At 33.0% G+C, this 20065-nt stretch overlaps 3 protein-coding genes across 5 annotated transcripts; all 3 read right to left on the minus strand.

The window, feature by feature from the left end:
• Positions 1-860: 860 nt before the first annotated feature.
• Positions 861-4000, minus strand: LOC106775190. Its single transcript, XM_014662270.2, has 2 exons — positions 2823-4000; positions 861-1510 (listed from the first exon to the last, which is right to left on the minus strand). The coding sequence occupies exons 1-2, from the start codon at positions 3539-3541 to the stop codon at positions 1291-1293; spliced, it is 939 nt and encodes a 312-aa protein (XP_014517756.1). The 5' UTR covers positions 3542-4000; the 3' UTR covers positions 861-1290.
• Positions 4001-7846: 3846 nt separating this feature from the next.
• On the minus strand, positions 7847-12420 carry LOC106775008 (probable LRR receptor-like serine/threonine-protein kinase At5g45780). Of its 3 annotated transcripts, XM_022786591.1 has the most exons (12): positions 12252-12420; positions 11916-12103; positions 11704-11836; positions 11458-11529; positions 10907-11050; positions 10717-10788; positions 10564-10623; positions 9944-10014; positions 9716-9862; positions 9276-9614; positions 8595-8986; positions 7848-8513 (listed from the first exon to the last, which is right to left on the minus strand). In XM_022786591.1, exons 2-12 carry the CDS (start codon positions 12025-12027, stop codon positions 8193-8195), a joined length of 1863 nt encoding a protein of 620 aa, XP_022642312.1. In that variant the 5' UTR covers positions 12028-12103; positions 12252-12420; the 3' UTR covers positions 7848-8192. The 3 variants fall into 3 exon arrangements, with proteins under 3 accessions (XP_014517516.1, XP_022642312.1, XP_014517515.1); XM_014662029.2 differs by lacking the exon at positions 12252-12420 and having other exon boundaries at positions 11916-12230; XM_014662030.2 differs by lacking the exons at positions 10907-11050; positions 12252-12420 and having other exon boundaries at positions 7847-8513; positions 11916-12231.
• A 2716-nt stretch (positions 12421-15136) lies between these two features.
• LOC106775012 (shaggy-related protein kinase eta) lies at positions 15137-19723 on the minus strand. Its single transcript, XM_014662034.2, has 12 exons — positions 19549-19723; positions 18395-18487; positions 18222-18281; positions 17875-18147; positions 17716-17790; positions 17391-17447; positions 16826-16966; positions 16645-16695; positions 16465-16560; positions 16275-16358; positions 16011-16112; positions 15137-15700 (listed from the first exon to the last, which is right to left on the minus strand). The coding sequence occupies exons 1-12, from the start codon at positions 19561-19563 to the stop codon at positions 15605-15607; spliced, it is 1143 nt and encodes a 380-aa protein (XP_014517520.1). The 5' UTR covers positions 19564-19723; the 3' UTR covers positions 15137-15604.
• Positions 19724-20065: the final 342 nt, after the last annotated feature.

Raw genomic sequence — 20065 nt, forward strand, 5'->3', positions numbered from 1 at the left:
TTATGTAATTTAAAAGTTATTTTTAACTTTCGATTGTATAATTTAAAAGTTTAAGAAAAAAATTTATTTTTAGATTATGAAATTTTAAAGTAAAATATAACTTGCAAACTATTGTAAAAAAATATTTTTGACTTTTTAATTGTAAAGTTCAGTTGCACAATTTGAAAAGGAAAAGAAATTGCAAGAATGTAAATAGAAAAGCGATTGAAATGACTAAAAATGTAAAAGAAAAAGGATTTCGAAAACAAAAAGCAAGAAAAAGTGCAGAAATGTAATGGATTTATTTAAAAATTATGTAAGACATGAAAGATGTTTCCTGATATTTTGTCCAATAGCTTACAACCACTAAAATTGGTTTCGAGGTCTTATACACAGATTTTTGTTTTTAATGATCCAGAAATTGATAAAGACACATGTTATAATTGACTAGACAAATTTGATAAAATTATGACATTTATTTGGATATACATGACATTAATAATTATAGATAAGTTTCATTTTCAGCAATTGATTTCAAACTTCAGTTATTTCAGATATCAAAATGTACAACTCAGAGTATATTTTCAACACTTAAAAAGAAAATAAAAAAAAATCAGAACAGCATAAATAAAACATGTATCGTATAATTGTTGTTTCTCCTCGTCAATGTCTTTATTTATTTATTTTCTTATTCTCTTCATCCCAAATGTATCAAACGATTATAAATAAAACATTTCATCATCTGCTCGAGTAACTTCCTCTGAACTTTTCTCAGTCTAAATACCATTGATTTATAAAGGAAACAGTTTTATAGTCATTACAATAATTAGGAAGAAGACTCAGAATTTTATTTTTTTTTTTTAAAAAGTTATATACTTGAGAATCAAGATAATTTATAAGCACATACATATTTCATCATCCAAAACTTGATTATTACTTGAAACTACACCAGATGATGACACAGCCAACTAAATCCAAAAAAAAAAAGAAAGAAATGAAACAAGTGAAAAGGGGGAAAGAACTTTAACTTAAGTGTTGTTTTGCAGCAAAATCTTTACAAATATAAAATACTGTGTTTGTGTGTGTAATATATATACCTCAGAACAACACCCTCTCCAAAAAAAAATGCAACTTGAGCTGGTAATGTCTTCACATGGAAGTTTCTCATCTTCATGGCACAAACCCTATGTCAGCTAGTACATGTGGTTAAGCATTAACATCCATCCCATTAAAATGTGATGATGCATCATAGCATCTATGCCAGAAATCCACTCGCTATATTTAGTGAGAATGAACAATTGAAGGCACCAGCTAGAACACATTTACACGAAAAAACCATGGCAGAACAAATGCTATTACCAGGCATGCCATCAAGAAGTTACAAAATGGTTGTCCTCGCCAGCATCCACCAAACCTGCGGGATGAGCTACCACCGTCTTCCATGAACCTTCTTTCATTCCATTTTTCCATAAATTCATAATTACTAACACCCGAAACATTTGTTGCAGTCTCACTACATATTTCACATAACCTGTCATTATAAAAGGTACCCAATATCAATAATTTATTTCATAATAGATTATATGACAAAAGACACTCACTTGCAAGGGACCATCTTCAAATTTGGCACTATACAACAGAATTTTAGCATAGAACAAAAAATCGTCAAGATGATTACAACTTCTATAAGCTTTTTTTATTAGAAGAAAATTGCTCAATGTAGCTGTTGTCCCAAACACGTCGTTTATATATGATACAAAAATTAGGACTGACAATGATCAGTTATACTAGATTGTAACAAATTGGTTTTCACTTGACATGGGACCAATCACAGGCAATGAAAAAAGGAACCTAAAAATTATTCAATGAAAAAGCAGTTCACAGTTCTGTTCCGGGAAAATTGACGAACATGAGCCCATGATATCTAATAAAAATTATGAAGATTCATTTTGTGGTGGTGATATAATATAAGTATAAACTTACTTTTCTAGAGCATGCCCCATATGTCATCTGAACAGAGAAACATCAGATCCCAAAGAATCTTCACCGAGACAGTTACAAGAGGACTTTCTTTTCAAATATCAAGGGCATGGACATGAATATCACCATCAAATGCAATAACTTGCTAGTTTCCAAAGCGATATTATTTAACCTCAAGTTACAACCACCAGAAGCAATTTTGCTAATCATGTTTATCTCTAACCCAATATTACCAAAAGGTGGAAATCCACCGGCTGTCTAAACAAATTTGTCGGAACTCCAAATTGGTTCGTGGCACTGATATGCACTGCATATACGTGTGACTACAATAGATATTACGTTACAGTATATATAAGTGGTAACAAACTTCCCTTTATTATTTAATTATGTGAGATTGAGTTACGCTTAACACACTTTCTAAGAAATACCAACCGAAAGCAAATAGCAGTACACTAAGCTAAGCCCTGGTATGAATCTGGAAAGGATTTCAAGAAATGCTAATAATAGTATTGGAAAGTCAAGTTCTAATCTACGAATACAATCAACACACGTATAAGGATGCCAAAGACCTCAAGATTTCAAAAGACAAGTCATGGAAACACAAGAAAGATAAAACCTTCACCATACTACTGCTGAAATTATTAATTTTCCTTGTTATCAAGGTACTGCACCACGCACAAACATAAACCAACGAAAAGGGCAAGACGAATATTTGCTTCCAGAAATTATGCCAAATTGGATAAGTATGTAAAAGGAAACCTACGAACCCCTACGTATTCAGGAAATCAAAACCTAAAAAAGTGCTGATTTTATTGTTTTTCTACAGCCTAGAATCAAAATTGGTATTTGGAAAAAATATATACCTGTTCCCCTTAAGCTTGAACCACGCCTCAGCACAATGAACATGTGCAATGCCTAGCTCATCTTTACATGCACAACCAAGCTGAATCAAATCTGAACACGTAGCACTACTAGCAGCAGGGCCAACGGTTGCTTCATTTTCATCCGATGGCTGCACAGAAGCCAGATGGCAAATCCTACAAATCTGTTCACCTTCAGAATTCTCAGAAACCTTTTTGCGGCTGCTGCATTTTATATCAATCACACATGAATTTTTATCAGTTTCAGACGCCCCTTCTGGTACTTTCATGGATGTAAAGTTCAACTCCGATTCATTAACTTCTGCTTCCAACTTCCTATTATTCTCGTTGACATAGTCAGTCTCAAAAGACTCGATTACAACCACAGTTTCAATCACTTCCTGATTAACCAAATGGTTTGGATTATAACTAGTTCCCTGATCAACCCCAAGCAATTTATAATCACTGATATTTTCTTCACCATGCTTGTCCTGACCCTTAACTTCCTCAAGCTCCTCCTTTAGCTCCTTTTCAGATCCCAAATCCTTACCCACCTCTCTTGAAGTTCCAGCTTCTCCCCTTATACCAACTCTGCCACCCAAGTCGTTCCCATCTACTGCATCAATAACTACCCCTTCAACCAAATGACTCAAATTCCCATCTACCACTTCACGAACCGGACCCAGTATCCCACCTCTTTCTTCGCTTCTGTTTTGATCCATCGACAGTTAGTTCACTCCCAAACAATGCCACTGTACGAACCCCACCTAAAAACGCTCCCTTTATTAATTACAGAGGACGAACAATGTGATCAAATGGATGGTGGAAAATGTATATCTTCCAATGACCCACTTCCTGATTCGAGAAGATATTTTAAGAAATAATCAATTTAAAATAGAGGAAACTGGGGGTGTCACCTCTGAGATGGATGACCTCACTCTCCAAGAAAACTCAGCCCCCAAAATAGCCGCAAAGCGATGGGTTTTACCTCCAAACATTAAATTCCACAAACAAATTCAACTCCGATATGTTTCAAACAGACCCACGCCAGGTAAACCTGCGTGGCTTTCTTCATAGATTAGTTGAAGAACAAAAATGACTTTTTTAAAATGGGAAATAAAATAGGAGCAGGGTTAAGTGAAGAAGGAACTGGGAAAAAAGAACAGTGAGAGAAGGAATTTTCAATGCAATTGAATTATTAGAATAATTGGGCAAGTGGACGAAACAGAAGGTTACTACTTTGTATCCACATAATTTAATAACAGTAGCAAACGTAAAATTAATTATAGTTAATTATATCTATAAATTTGGATATGAATATTAGCAAGAAAAAACAACTTTCACATATAAAATTGTATATGTACGAAGGACAAGGAGAGAAAAATTATTGAAATGTTTTTCTTTAGAAAATAACTGTTAAAAAAAAGGAAATTATACAATTCATATTTCGGAAAAATATTTTCTAAATTTGTCATTGTTATTTCAATTTCCAATGCATGATTATTGTTAGAAAAGTACAAATCAAGAGAATCGTAAAGTATGAATTGAAAATATGCTGAAATTTAGAATTTTTAAAAAAGTATTAACTAATAATAGAGTATTTGCCAAAAAGATTACATGAGAATTAATATTTTGTCATACACATCAACAAATAATTATTTTTCCAGAAAAACGGCTAAAATTGCCAAAATAATTTGCCCAAACATGGAGAGAGGAAAAGATAGATACAGAAAAGTAAATGATAGAAAGGTAAGATTTATTTATTATACTATATTGCATAAAAAATCATTTACTATTATTAATTGCAGTGTTATCTGAAAGTAAAGTATAATTAATGAGTGGTGGCTGTAAGGGGAAGTGGGTGTGTATGGTGGCAGAAACCAGAACCTCCAACTAGAAAAAGAGTGTTGAAGTGGAAGAAATTTGCATGGACCTTAAAAAGTTGTAGTAATAGGAACCAAGTAACTAACTAAACTAACAGACAAGAAAGCAGTTTTTGGATTCATCGGCCATCAATCTCTTCGCCCAAAGACACTATAACTATCCATTGATGTCTTCCCTTTATTTGTGTATGTTGTCAATTTGTCCTTTCTGTGTTTTTTTTTTTTTTTTTTATCATTGTGTGTGTTTGTTTGTTCTTTTGTGCATGTGCCTCCTCTTCTCTTTTCTTGTGTGCATTTGTTGTTATTAGTTTGCCATTATTTGAATTACAATGCATTATTTGAATTGCAATTTTTTTACCATTTTTTTTTATCCTTTTTGTCAATTAGTTTGTGGTTTATATATTTTTTTTCTCTTGAGTGGCTTCACTTTAATTATTGAGAATAGAAAATTTTCTTTAATTCTCTTTACTTTGGTTTGCCATTTTTATTTTAGTTTGATTGTAATGATTTTGAATTATAAAGTCTGTATTGGTATAAAAGTAAATTTATATTAATTTAATGTCATTTGTGACTTTTTTTTATTTATTTAAAGTGTATGGAAGGGATCCACTTCTGGATATAAAGTATTTAATACATTAGACATGTTTGTTTTGCTTATATATACCCTTCGATGAACGAAAAGACAAATTTCATCTAAAGAAGATGAATTGTGTATAGTTTATTTTACAATGTCGTTGTTATTTAAGGTGTTTAGAGTTCATTTCGATCAAGTTTAGATTAGAGGCTTAACGGATATTATTAACTAAGGTGTTTAATTTTACCATGGTTTTTATTTAATTTGATTAAAATTTATTTTTATTAAAAATTTATCAAGGTATATAATTGTTACGAACTGAACAAAATGTAATTTTAAATCAAACATTAAATAAAAATAGAAAAAATAAATGATATATAAAAGAGAAAATTTATAAATTTATTGTTTTAAAACATATTTAAATTGTCTTATACTTTAACTCTTAAACATATAAGATTATTGGGTGTGGTAATGATATTGAGTATTCTTTAGAAAATATTGGTTGCATTTATAAGATGCACATGGATTAGAAGCTTATATTATTATTAAAATAATATTGATGTCAAAAATATAATAACAAATATTTAATAATAACAAAATATATCACTAACATAAATAATAATCATAATACTAAATTTATGATATGTAGATATTATTCGAATAGGTATAAATTTGGATATTTTAGAATAGAGGAATTTAATAAACTTTATTATACCTTATTTTTAGCATGTCTATTAGACCGGATAAAAAATATTATTATATACTTAGTATATAATAAGATAATAGGTAAATTAATTTTTATTGATAAAATAACTTTTTTTGAAAAAAAAAATCATCAACACGTAAATACTCTTTTATTATAATCTAACATTTCAAATAAAATGTTTTAATTCTTTAAGTTATCCATAGTTCTGAAAAAATAAATTATATATATATATATATAAAACAAATTATCATGTGACAATGTTTATAAATTATTAAGAAAATTGATTTAATAGTAAGATAACACAATACACCTTATTAGATATTACAGATAACTTGTAAATGTAAGAATTATTGGATATGTTCATATACGGTGAGATGAACGGTATTTTTAAGAACTTTTTTAGCTTAATGATCAGAAGTTTTCAACTAAATGTTTTTATTACATTGAATTCACCTAGAGTTATCTTACTAACTTTAATTATTTTTCTTATTACAGATGGGTTATTTAAGGTATCATAGATCCTTATTTATCTTCTTTTTATCAAAGACAAACACTAAAATAAATATGTAGTTTATACAATTTAAATTATATATTTTTAAGATGCTTGAATTTTATTTTATTTTTTTATCTTCTTATTGAACAAGACTTGGATGCTATATATGAAACGAGAAGCACTGAGTCATTTTTTTTCTATAAATTACATAATTAAGATGATTTGTAGTACAATGTGACTTTTTGAAAATAAATTATATTAGAAACATTTCCACAACAAACCATACCTTTCCAAAATAAAAAATAAAAAAAATCAAAAATATCGTAAAAATTGAATATTTTAACTAAACTGACAGTCTTGATAGCATTATAATACTTGGGCAACAGGTTGCGTCGAATATCGGAGAACGTGGAATTATTGGGGCCTACGGCGAGATGGGCCCTACGTACACAAAGGAGTTGAGTATACGAAATAGTATACAAACAAGAAAGAGGTTTGAATTCTTAAACTTCACTTATGAAAATAATTAATGTTTGAAATTTAAGGCTTAAAACAATATCAAAAGTATTTATAAATTAATTAATTTCTTTTATGAAAATTTCTGTGTTCTTAATTTTATGAATATAACATCTGAAAGTTATTGTAATATACTCATCTAGTAATAAGAAATATAGATAAACTTATTTTAGAGAAACAATTTATATATTAGAATAACATATTTGTTTTTTAGATGTACTTATATTTCAGTAAAAATAAACTACACATATTTTATCCTAAACTAATATATATAGTGACAAAAAAATAAACTTATAAGTTGTAGAGATTGAGTGAAGTTTGTTTTGATAATTAAGCTTAATAAGAAATAGAGGTTATTTATTTAATTCAATAATTAAATTTGAAGAAGTAATTAAGAAATTGAGTCCTTAGAATTTGGAGGTATAAAAAGTTAATTAAAAATATATCTTATTAAGAAATTTAAATATCTTACAAAAGATATTTTTTAATTAAAAATATATAAATTTATGACAACTAAAATTTAATTAAATGTTACATGGTAGTGTTTATGATACGTTGATCTTCCCTTATAAAGAACAACTTGTTGAACACAATACACTAATTTAGACGTAAGTGATTTATTGTTTTCCTATTAGTAGTAGGCCCTGAACAAGTCCTGCGTCAAAGGGAAAGGGAACCCCACACTTCCCTTTTCTAAGAGTACAAGTTATCAGATTTGGACCACACTACTCTTCACAAACCAAAACACAGGTTTGACTTCTGTTTATTGGTACGACATTTATGTTATTCAAATCCACATCATATTTGCTTTGAATTTTACATTGAAAGCTCGACTATCCCACAATTTCATACAAATTGTAATTATCGCACTAAATAAAAAGGTTTACATGTCACATCCTTAAAACAAATGGCATAAGCACAACATCCTTTACTTGTCGTGAGGTAAAGACTAAAAAGAATGTAAGATTGAATACCCTTTTCAAGATTGTATCTGGTAAAAACATTTTCCATATGGATAAACCCTTTTCAAGATTTTTTTTTTTTTTTTTATTTACAACTTCACTGCCTAAAGGAAATGTCACAATTATAGATTCTGAGTGAAAAGATGCCTAAATATTCTGGGGAATATAATCATTTAGAATTAAATTAAACGTTGAAAAAAGCTAAGGATAAAAGGCAAAAAGACATGTACATGATGGTGTCAGCGAGGTCCAGAGAGCTCAATGGCTTCAATAATAAAGGAAGGTTCTTCGTGAACATCACTATAATTTTGTGAGAAACTGCAAGTCCTTTCACCGTATACGTTAGTCACTCCTTGTGACTCCTCTGCCTGCATTGACTGTCCGACCATACTTTCTAGAATCTTCAGAACTTCTGACATCTTTGGCCGCAAAGTGGGAAGTGACTGAGTACACTGTAGAGACAAATCCACTGCTTTCTCCAACTCTACAGGATCAAAACATCCCCTCAGATCCCTATCCACTAAAACTTCCACCCGTTTCTCCTCATATAATGTTCTAACCTGCAGGAATATAAAGTTGTGAAGGTTATTATCATGTAAAAAAGTGAGCTCACAAGTAATTTATTTAAAGAAACTACTCACCCAATCAAGAATCATTCCCTTTTGGACCTGAGCATTTCCTGCATCAAGTGCCTTATGTCCTGTTATGAGCTCCAAAAGTAATATGCCAAATCCAAAAACATCTGTTTTTTCAGATGACTGTCCAGTTGAGAGATATTCTGGAGCAATGTGACCTACTGTCCCTCGTACTGCAGTAGTTACATGTGAATCCCTTTGATCTAAGAGCTTAGCAAGACCAAAATCCCCCACCACAGCTTCAAAACTTTCATCTAACAAAATGTTTGCAGCCTTAACATCCCTGTGGATTATTTTTGGATTGCATTGTTCATGCAAGTATAGAAGCCCGCGTGCTGTCCCAAGAGCAACGCGCATTCGCCTGTTCCAGTCCAATGATGGCTTTTCACGGCAAGTCTCTGTTTCAAGACAAGGGAGAACATAAATTCATTAAAATCAAGAGCCATTGGAATTTATTAATATAGGAAAGAATGTATTAAAGGAATAAGCTGCACGGACTATGGTGCTATCACAAGATTTTTCTTGATACAGAAAGTAAACATTTTAATAGTTATTACAGATCATACACTGCCATTTGAAAATGTCACTGATTTTGAATCTCCTAATTTCCACTGTAAGAGGCATGTAAATAGCAGTTACATTACTTTACACAGCCTTAAGTACAGAAATGAATAATATGAAACAAACCTCTCAAGCGATCAGCAACACTGCCATTGGGCATGTAAGGATAAACAAGTAACCTTTCATCCGGTGTCATACAGAATCCATAAAGGCGCAAGAGGTTTCGATGGACTGCCAAGCCAATCATCTCAACTTCTGTTTGAAACTGCACTTCTCCAGTATAGTTGGGATCTTTCAACCTCTTTACTGCCACTAACATTTTATTCGCAAGGCATCCTTTGTAGACAACACCAAAACCACCTTGCCCTAGGATATTTTTTGAATTGAAACTTCCAGTAGCAATTTGCAATTCACGGAAGGAGAACCTCTTCAGATGGCCAATATCAAATTCACAATCTTGCTCCACTTCAAATGTCAAAGGAAAAAACCAGTGAGCAATATTTGCATATTGTTAGAATGTGTTACAGAGTGAAGAAAAAACGTAGGAAGTTCATGTCAGGAAGTACCATAAGATGTGTACAGAATGTTTGATCTGTACCAATGCAACCAAAATACAAGAAGCACCACTGAAATTACAAACGTGCAACTGAAGCCAATAACAACAGCAAGCACCCTTTGGTGATGACCACCAGTCGACTGAGATGACCCTGTATCTGCAGTTGAATCATCCTTTATATGTACTTCGATTTACTTATTACTAGGTTTTTAATATATACAAGTTAAATTTACATTACCATTAACTGGTTTTGAGAAGCCCATACAAATTTGAGAAGAAGAGGTGCAGAGGAAGCTGTTCCCTGAAATACTGCAACCAAAGAAGTAGTGTCAGGTAAAGCAAGAAACAAGAAGGTTAAATATTTAGAAGAACGAAAAAAAAAAAAAAGTTAAGCCAATAATTATTTTTAACATGGCAATAACCATAATCCTCAAAAGTCTATAGCTGCGGCATCAGTTTTCTGCTTAGCAAATAAAAAATAACTTGAAATTGTTTGATTTGATTTTAGTAACCACTACGGTGTTAACATCTTTGGTGTTCCAAATCATTGATGTAGTACTCCAGTTTCCATCAAAATTTAAAAACAAAACATCATATACTGAACACATAAGTTAATCCGTCTAGCTTCAATATAATCTCAGTTTTTTATTTCAATTAAGCAGAGATTCTCTTTCCCTAACAATAAATTGATTAAATACTCCTCAAACAGGACTTTGTTAAGTAATGTTTAATGTATTAGCTGACTAAACCATTGCAAAATTTGGTAAGGAACGACTGAACGTGCAGCTAGCACAAGCATTTTTAATTGTTTCCTTAAGAATACAGACGGGGAAAATAATACAGCGTTAGAAAACTCACCTATAACCTTTCGCTAAAATTTGTGGAGTGGGACCACTGAGATTATTGAATGACAAATCCCTACAGCATTAGGTACAGTATAATGAAATTAACATTTTCGTTTTTGAGGATATAAGAGGTAAAAATACAACAAAATCGTGATACAGAACATACAAGAATGAAAGGTCTGTGAGATTAGCAACAAGCTCAGGGATCTGTCCAGATAGTTTATTTTTGCTGAGCCGCCTGAAATACTTTGCATGAATAAATTAGGAAGTAATCAATTAGAGAAAGGCTATTGAATTAGCCAAATAAGAAACAAGAATATCATAAATTATAAATTTATTTGTCAGACCACACTCACAAGTAACTAAGATGAGTCAAAAAGCCCAATGAACTAGGAATTTCTCCATCTAGCTGGTTTCCAGAGAGGTCAAGGGTTTGAAGCTCTAAAAGCTTTCCTATCTCAGTCGGAATAGGACCAGATAACTTATTGTTCTGCAATAACCTAAGATAATACAATGGGAAAACAAAGTGATAAGCAAAGCTGGATAATATAAATGAATGTCTACTTTAGTTTTTGATGAAAAAAATTTCTCCTTGCATATACAATATCAAATAAAAATGAAGGTATCGAAAAGAAAATCACAAGACAAGAACCCCTACTATGGCACTAGCTACCAGCCTAGGACGTCAGTGTAAATAGCAGCCTAAAAAGACTCTGTTTCCAAAAGTAGAAAATGGACTTTGTTCACAGACATTGGATTGACCCAAAGTGATCAAAGGGGAGGACTCAAATAACACATTTTACATCCTATATGCCAAAATATGCATCAATATCATTACCAGCTAAATGAACCAAGCAAGAGTGCACATTCGAATAAACAAGTATCGACCATTGAAGTTGCAACTCACAATGTATGAAGGTGGCTCAAATTTCCAATTCCTGAGGATATCGTCCCGGATAAACCCGCACTGGCCATTTCCCTGCCAACACCATCAAATTATCCCCAATTATCAATATCCTCGTGGCTTGAGAAAGAATGCCACAAGTAACCCTTCAAAAATAAGAATTGTTGGTCTCTCTTCGGAGACTCAAAGATGTATAATTTGTTGCATTAGTCACAACCAAAAGAAAGGAAGAGAGACAAAAAGACTTACAGAGAAACCACATAACCCTCGGCGGAGCAACCAACCATGGACCAAGTACAGGGGTCAACCGAATTAATATCCCAACCATCCATAGCATTAAACTCGTCATACATCTTACTCTTCATGGACATCAAAGCAGCCACTGATAACAACCAAACAAAATCTCTCACTGAAACAAAGTTAGAAATGTGAGAAGCAAGAAAAATGAAGAAATGACAAACCTTCATAGTTGACACCCTTTGGAGAGAGAAGGCTATCAGTGCCCTCTACAAGAAGCACCTGATAACACAGAAAGAGGAAAGCTAAACAAGCAATCACTTTGGCATCATCCATTAAAAAACAACTGATTCAGGTAGTGGGGAGCAACAAAGTTTCCAACTTTTCTACTAGGATCTTTGCTTCTAAGTTCCTGAAAAGAAAAAAGAGCATAAATACAAGCGAACCCTTTTGGAAAATCTCTCGGTGCTTGCTGCGTTGAGAGAAACGAAAGTGAAAAGAACCTATATTTTTTTTTACAAAAAAAGGAAATAAATAAAATAGAGAAAGAAAAAACGAACTGAAATGAATGAAGATGGTGAGGACAGGGAAGACAACTCGAGATTTGGGAATATGACAGTGATTGTCGCATGGTTTGTGAGGTACAACTACAGTGTTTAGCTTCAAGGCTATGATCACGTACAGACAGTCACGTGAACTTCATGTTCCGACACCATGCGTTGACTTGTTTATTTGGTTAAAAACTTTGGATTTTTTGTTTAGGATTGTGATGATGAATGAATGGTGAAGATGGAAGCAGTGGAAAGTGTTGCTGATCAACAGGAGTGTGAACGAGCGTATGTTAGTGGAAACTAGAGGCGCGAAATTTGATGGTAAATGGTATTTTAGTATTTCAATGATTTAGAAATTGCATGTCTCGGAGCTCAAGGAAGGAACACTTGTACAAATAGTTTGACTAGGGAAGGCTAGTAACACCGAGTACCATACTTTTTAACTGTTTGATCATGGTACTTTCAATATTAACACTTATGATAGATCATAGATACATCTGTTTATAACAACTATTATGTATGAGGTAAGGTTGATCCAGTTTTGGTATGAAGTAGGGTATCACTTTATTCTAAAATCAATCAATTTAAGGTTAATATGTTTTGTTTAAAACCTTTGAAGGGACTGCATAATTTTAGCTTCTTTTCTAATAAGCTGTCTACCTGAATAGAAATCCAAACGTGCTAGTAGCTAAGTCTAATATGAGATCAATAATTAAGACTGCTATAATTGATTTACTTAAGAATCCATGAGTAGAGATGTTTGTGAACTAATTTAATTTAATGTCATTTATATAATAAATCATAATTTCAAAATATTTTTATTATATTATACTTTATTTGAAAGGTAAAGACTTAATTCAATTCATTATAAATTAAACTTCTTTGATATACACAATCTTAAGAGTAGAGTCAATGGTGTTCACAAAAATAAGAACCGGATTTGTTCATTGGATTGAAAATACAAAAGTTACTTGTATATTTCTTTTTTATAAAATTACAGAAGATCTAGTTTTTTTTCCATTAAAATCTTAATTTTGCATATTTTAATTATACCTGGATAGTCTAAAACATTTAATGAATTACTTTTCAATTAAAATTAGCCGAAGAACAATTCATTCTTCTATTGAATGCATATCAAACAGTGTTCAAAAGTGTTCAACATAATGATGCACAAATATTCTTAATGTTACGTCCAATCCCCAGGACTGTACAGTATACAATTTAATTTTTCACCATCTACATCCAATCCCCAGGACTGTACAGTATACAATTCAATTTTTTACCATCTACTTTTAAGAAAATTCATCAGCAAAATCTTTCGACTTCAAAAACAACTGTGCTAGCTACAACTTGTTTTGTTCAACTTTAAATAAGGTATTAAAACACCAATAGTATGTAATAATTTATCAAGTTAAATATCTTTTTAGTCTTTAAACTATCAAACGAATTTGTTTTTAGTCCATCTTTCAAAGTAAGATACCTTTTAGTCCTCCACACTTAGGAAACCTTAATTTTTCATCCTCAAAAAATATTAACTTTAAAATAAGCTGAATTGGCTAACAGTGGAGTACTACATCATTTTTATTTTTTTTGAACAATGAGTCAATCTCCCTCTCTCACTGGTGCTATCTTGACTCCTTCACGGTCTCCGAGCAGTTCCTCCTCGTCAACCTGATCCTCCATGGTCAGACCCGCCACAACGCCCTCTTTCGTCTCACTCCCATTCTCCAAAACAGCAACCCTAATCTAACACCAGTGAAAGGGAACTTGGACCACGGGAACGAAAGCAAGCACAAGTGCTGGAGCGCTTCAGTGGCATCAAAGAGCATGTGGACGAATCCCGTGGCTAGAATCACCCTGGCGACAAAAGCCTTGGCACTCACGAAGAGGTTGTCGTCGGTGCAGAGGAAGCGGCGACGTTTTCCGAAGGAGAAACGCGCTGGAATTTCTTTCGTGTAATAGCACATTAAAGGTTCTTATTTAGGATCTGCTTGCAGGTTTGATGGCGTCGAGGATGGAGGTGGTGAGGCGATGTACGGGTCGCGCGAGCTCAAGGCATGTGTTAGGGTTTCTGTTCTGGTTTAATTTAGGGTTTTTTGGACTACTGCGTTTTCTAGGTTTTGTCTTGCACGTCGTTTGGATGACAATGTTGCTTGCGGAGTAAAGATAAGTCTCACGATGCAGGTTTCCTAGAGGATTGGGAGTTTTGCTGGTTATGACTGTGGAGGCTTGCGACAATGGCGAATGGTTGCTCATGGTGATGGTCCTGTGCGAGCTTGGAGGATGACGAGGTTTTGATGACGGCCTCGTGATGATGAAGGGAGAGTATGACAGAGAGATTGAACTCGTAATGACACTGTTCGCGTTTGGTGATGGCACGATGAAGTTGCTCACATCTAGATATTAATGGTAAAGGTGCGTGATAGAGGATGACGACGACTGGGGTTTCTGCAAAGGCGGCTTCACAGCGGCATGGTGGTTGGCCGACACAACACTGTGTTGGCAGTTCAACATTGAAGATGGAAAAGATTGATGTGACAGAAAATCTGGAAACTAAAAATTAAGATTTCCTGAAAGTGGAAGACTAAAATATACCTTATTTTAAAAAAAAATATTAAAATCAATATTATCATATATATAATTAGATATCAGCATACAATTACTTTTCCAGAAGTAAATTTTTTTTCTTTGAAAAAAAGATAACATCTAATGGATTTGCAGCAACTAAGTACATTACATTGGTCGAAGCGCAAAGTCTGGAAACATTTTTAGAATATATTATATAATAACAAGATAAAAATTTATGACAACTGTTAGTATCAAATATCTAAAACTTAAGAATTAGAAAAACTCAAGTAACAAAATGAAATGTGAGACATTATTAGAAGCAGCATTAAAGAAAAGAAAACATACAGATAGCAACATTACATTTCACAAGGAAAGAAACTGGTCAACAGCATTTATAAAAAGCACGTTACATTAACAAGGAGTAAAATAAATTAAACCCAACAACCCAAAAACCTATGTGGACCCTCCCTTCCCTTCTTCCAGCCAAGGCTTTAGTTTTCCCCTTACATAAGTATTCTAAGTTCTGACCATTTCAGACCAAGTATACTACTACTACTACACATAAACAAGGCTACTTGCCTCAAAATAAGATCCAACAGTGGTCACAGAGAATCAAAAGGTGTATACATATGCAGATAGATCAAGTGTAGCCATCCTGCACCCCAAATCTCAGTCCAGGTTCAGCTTGAGACTACACTGGCCAGGTAAAAAAGATGGTAATTTAAACAAAAATAACAGTTCTACTTTCGTTTAACTTATCAACTAGTATACATTATGTCCCTGCTAGCTTATCATCATGATCCTATTGGATGAACAAATTGCATTCCTATTTGTGGCTTCACATGGTCAGGTATCAACTTGTTAACAAGCTCTGGAGACGCTCCGGTTAACTGTAAACAGAAGGATTACAATATAATTGTTCATTATTTAGGATGTTTAGCTTGGACATCAATGAGAGAAACAGTGTGTATATAGATATATTTCTTAATGCATTGCTTTGTGTACTCTAACAGACAAAAACTGAAAGACAGACACCTCAAAATAACCAGACAGGTATATAAAGCTAAGAAAATGGATCTATAGATTATGCATCTTTTCAGATTGAAAAATAGCATCAATTCATTCCTTTGAAATTGTCTCTACAAAAAAATTTGCTCCCAGAGCACATGTAAGACCAAGAAGAATATTTTAAGGACTTACTTCCTGTTTGAAGTTAAATAGAGGAGGAAATGGACGGCCATTTGGCAGGCGAACAATGGGTTCTCGTAGTTCATCAAAGAAAGGATGTACGCATGCTTCAAGCTACAAAACAAAATTAGATTCTTCTTAAATTGACTATGAGTTCTCTAAAGAAAAAAATCATGAATTAATCAAATTCAGAAGAATTATAGGCAGGTGCACATAGTAGCATTAGGGAATTAATTAGAATATACAAAGACGGGAAAAAAAGGCAATCACACTAACCGCAGTACACCGAAGACTTGGAGAGTATTGCAAAAGCCGAGATGCCAGATCAATAGCTTCTGGAGGCATCTTTTTGTGAAAAATCTACACACAATTTTGATGTGTTAGCATGTCTAGACCTTTCTCCTATTAATTACATTTTATTCATCCAAAAATAAACAATTGTCTGAAAGGAGAAAAAATTATAGACCTTGTGCCATGGATGTGCTTTTATCTGTGGAAATCTAAAGTCATTGTAACTGGGATTCATACAGCGTACTTCCTCTCGAGTTGGTGTGCCAAGCACCTACGAAACAATTTTTTTTAAAGATGACTTCTAACAAGGAAGGCATGACTAAGGAACATAAAACACATGTTGACACCAATTTACCTTTATAATATGTACAAGCTGGTCTACTGCATTTTCTCCTGGAAATAATGGCTGCAAAAGTTTAAATTGTTTCAGATAACAGATAGGTATATTGCATTGCATTTACTTCATTTAGTGGCAAATTCAAATTCATATAATAATATTATTCTAGTAATAGTGATTAATAATCAATGAGACAAACCTGGCCCAGAAGAAGTTCAGCAAGGACACAGCCAGCTGACCAAATATCAATAGAAGTTGTATACTCTGTAGCACCAAATATAAGTTCTGGGGCACGATAGAATCGTGAACATATGTATGATATATTAGCTTCACCTTTCACCTGACGAGACAAAAGAGAAGATCAGGACAAGAAACACTTCATTGGAAAAAAATCAATTATTAGAGAAAAATAGCGATCCTAGATATTGTAAGATGAGTAGTAGTCCCACACTCCCACAAAAACACAAGTTGAATGAATACAAGACATCATAAAAGCCTCCAAAAAAATAAAATATATTGTGCTACACCACAAGTCAACAAAGAGCCCTACAGTTTGGTGTTGAGCACAGCAAGACATCCACACAAGATATTGAAATCAAAACATCGAAAAATTGGGACTGTTTCATCTAAAGTACAACTTTTTGGAGCCATGGATAGGTTATTATTGGTTGACATTCTAAGCTATTACTTAGTCAATATAAAAGATAATGGTGTGTGAAAAAGATGGACAAAAACTAAGCATACCAAAACAAAATAAGACCTACTAGAACTTTGGCACTTCCAAAATCACATAGCTTTACTTGGTGTGTAAGAGGATCCACCTGGAATATTCATAGAAACACATTAAAGTCAGAAATATTGACTATTTTTTTAAGAATGAATCAGACATATACATATATATGAGGGGGAGAGAAGCAAATCTGAGCCATATAATCCTACATGGATTGTTAAGATTAAAAGTTTATTAAAGTCACCCAATTTAAAAACTAAAATTACTTGTATATAAATCTTGACCATTTACTTCTCTCATTCTCACATATAAAGAAGTTCTCTCACAATATATACATATTAAAAAACATGCGAACAAACCAGAATATTTTGAGGCTTCAAGTCTCTGTGACAAACTTTGGGAACAGTGTGAATATATGCCAATCCCCTGAAAATCTGCTAGCATGCCACAAACTTTTATTAAGCACTGCTTAAATAAATCAGAGATATTAATAAATCACCAAAATGTATTAGGCATACCTGGTACATGTAAAGTTTCACATAGATGATAGGCATTCTTTGATTAGCATTGCTATAGTGCTTTAAGACTCTATACATGGACTCCGGAACATATTCCATCACCAAATTTAGAAAAAGTTCATCTGTACTTGTAGTTGAGAAGAAACAATGTTTCAGTGAGATCACATTTGGATGATCCAAGACTCGCATTAACTGTAGTTCACGGTTCTTGTATCTTCTGTCCTGTAAAACCTTTTTAATGGCCACTGCCTCCCCAGTTTCCAAGCATTTTGCCTACAAGAAAAAGAATTATCAGCATGTGATGAAGATAGCAAGAATAATGAACCAAGTATTTACAATTAGCATACCTGGAAAACAATTCCAAACGAGCCAGTTCCTACCACTCGTTCGGCCTTGTAACTAATAGTCTACAATGATGATCGTCGAAAGACATTAAATTTGCAGTACAAGATGAATGTCATAAGGCATTTTTAACATAGGCGTAATATTATTAGCAGAGAGGAATTTACAAAGATGATACCTGTTTGGGCTCCCCGTTTTTGCCTCCAATAGTTGTGGATATGATGTGACCAGTGACGGAATCATTGTCATTGACGACGGAGGAGGACATCTCCTTTAAAATTGCAAAGGTATATAAAATATTAGAATCCTAACCTACTTCACAAAATATTTTTGAATCATTGCTAATGGTTTCCGAAGGAAGCTAAAAGTTGGAAGAATACACTTAACCAATAGACAGACAAAAAAAACTAGGTGGAGACTACGATGATAAACAGCATGTAAAAGTTAGAAGAATGCATTTACCAACTGGAAGCCATATAAAAAACACTAGGTGGAGACTATGATGATAAACAACATACCCAATTAGAAAATCACATTTAAGTTTAATAACATGAGAAAAAAACACCGGGTGAGAGCAACTTCAGAATGATATTTTGGAAACTTCAGTGGTGGAAATATTCTGCTAAGAAAATTATAGGCATGGAACCAAGAACTATAACAGCACTGTGTTACTAGTACAAACTCCAATTGAAGTCGTTGAAAGTAAGAACTGAAGGGAACACAACGAGTAATGTAACTAAAATAAATAAAAATAAAGTAATGGCTAATGCAGATAACAGAATCAGAAATAAAAGAAAATCTCGTAAACAACTAGCAAGGGAAACTATCATAAGTTCAGGACAAACAAGAAAAACACGAATAGCTAAGAGTGTAACAACGACATAAGATTATAATATACAAGATCAGAGTACGATACAGGGGTCGGAAACAAACAAATCTCAACTCAGTACAAAACCCAGTTCAGAACCTCTCTTTCAAGAAAAAAAAAAAATTGAAACTTCACAGAAAACCATAGATCAACTCAAAAAATAGCAAAACATGGCTTTCAGCCTTAAGCTCAAAGACAAAACTTTCAGCAAAAAAAAAAAAAAAGAATTTTCATCCCCAAATACTAAACCCCACCATCCCCTTTTTCCAACTGAAAAGGAATAAACAAAAAACAAATAAATATAAAAACAAAAAATATGCATCCCACATGATTTCAGCTTCATCCAATAACCAACAGGAAATCCCAAGAGACATTTTCAACTCTCCCATTTATGGGTCACTGCTTTCTCACCAAAAATACAATAACAAGGCTATAAAGAGAATTTTTTTGAGCTGGAAAAGTACCTTATCCTCAGCCATGGCAGAGGGTAGAGAGAAAAGAGGAAGAATCTAGGAAAGAGAAGAAGAAGAGAAGGGAAATAGAGAAAGAGAGGGTATGAAAGAAAAGGTTGAATGAAGGAGCCAGTAAGAGAAAGACAAGTCCATGTGATCACAGCTCTCCTTTTTCCACTCTTTTCTTTCCTGTCTTCCTATCATTTTTTATTTATTTACTGTGGATTTTTCCCGCTTTTATTGACTATCTTTGCAGATTAGGAAGACCTGGCTGTTAATCACAATAATTAGATGTGCTTAACTGCAATGATAATGATAATAAAAATATAAACAAATTAAAGTAATAAATTAAAAGGTACGTAATTAATAACCACCATGATGCTCGAGTTTCCTGTTTTTGGCTTTATCGTTTTAACGTCGGCAGAGCCTCTCAATGATTATGTCATTTAATCATATAATTAGGTCCACTCTCACACATCACCGATTCATTCTTTAATTTGGGGTAGTGTATACCATTTTAGTTATGTTT

Source organism: Vigna radiata, chromosome 10 (genome assembly GCF_000741045.1).
Source record: "Vigna radiata var. radiata cultivar VC1973A chromosome 10, Vradiata_ver6, whole genome shotgun sequence".
Taxonomy (NCBI): domain Eukaryota; kingdom Viridiplantae; phylum Streptophyta; class Magnoliopsida; order Fabales; family Fabaceae; genus Vigna; species Vigna radiata.

Coding starts and splice junctions, on each gene's coding strand:
- LOC106775190 (XM_014662270.2), bottom strand. CDS start 3,541: ATGGATCAAAACAGAAGCGAAGAAAGAGGTGGGATACTGGGTCCGGTT. Junction 1,511..2,822: donor TTCAAGCTTAAGGGGAACAG/GTATATATTTTT, acceptor TTATAATGACAG/GTTATGTGAAATATGTAGTG.
- LOC106775008 (XM_022786591.1), bottom strand. CDS start 12,027: ATGGATGATGCCAAAGTGATTGCTTGTTTAGCTTTCCTCTTTCTGTGT. Junction 11,530..11,703: donor GAGGGTTATGTGGTTTCTCT/GTAAGTCTTTTT, acceptor TGGTGTTGGCAG/GGAAATGGCCAGTGCGGGTT. Junction 9,863..9,943: donor CTTCTCAAAACCAGTTAATG/GTAATGTAAATT, acceptor ATTCAACTGCAG/ATACAGGGTCATCTCAGTCG.
- LOC106775012 (XM_014662034.2), bottom strand. Junction 17,448..17,715: donor TGAAGCCTCAAAATATTCTG/GTTTGTTCGCAT, acceptor TGAATATTCCAG/GTGGATCCTCTTACACACCA. Junction 16,696..16,825: donor CTGAACTTCTTCTGGGCCAG/GTTTGTCTCATT, acceptor AAACTTTTGCAG/CCATTATTTCCAGGAGAAAA.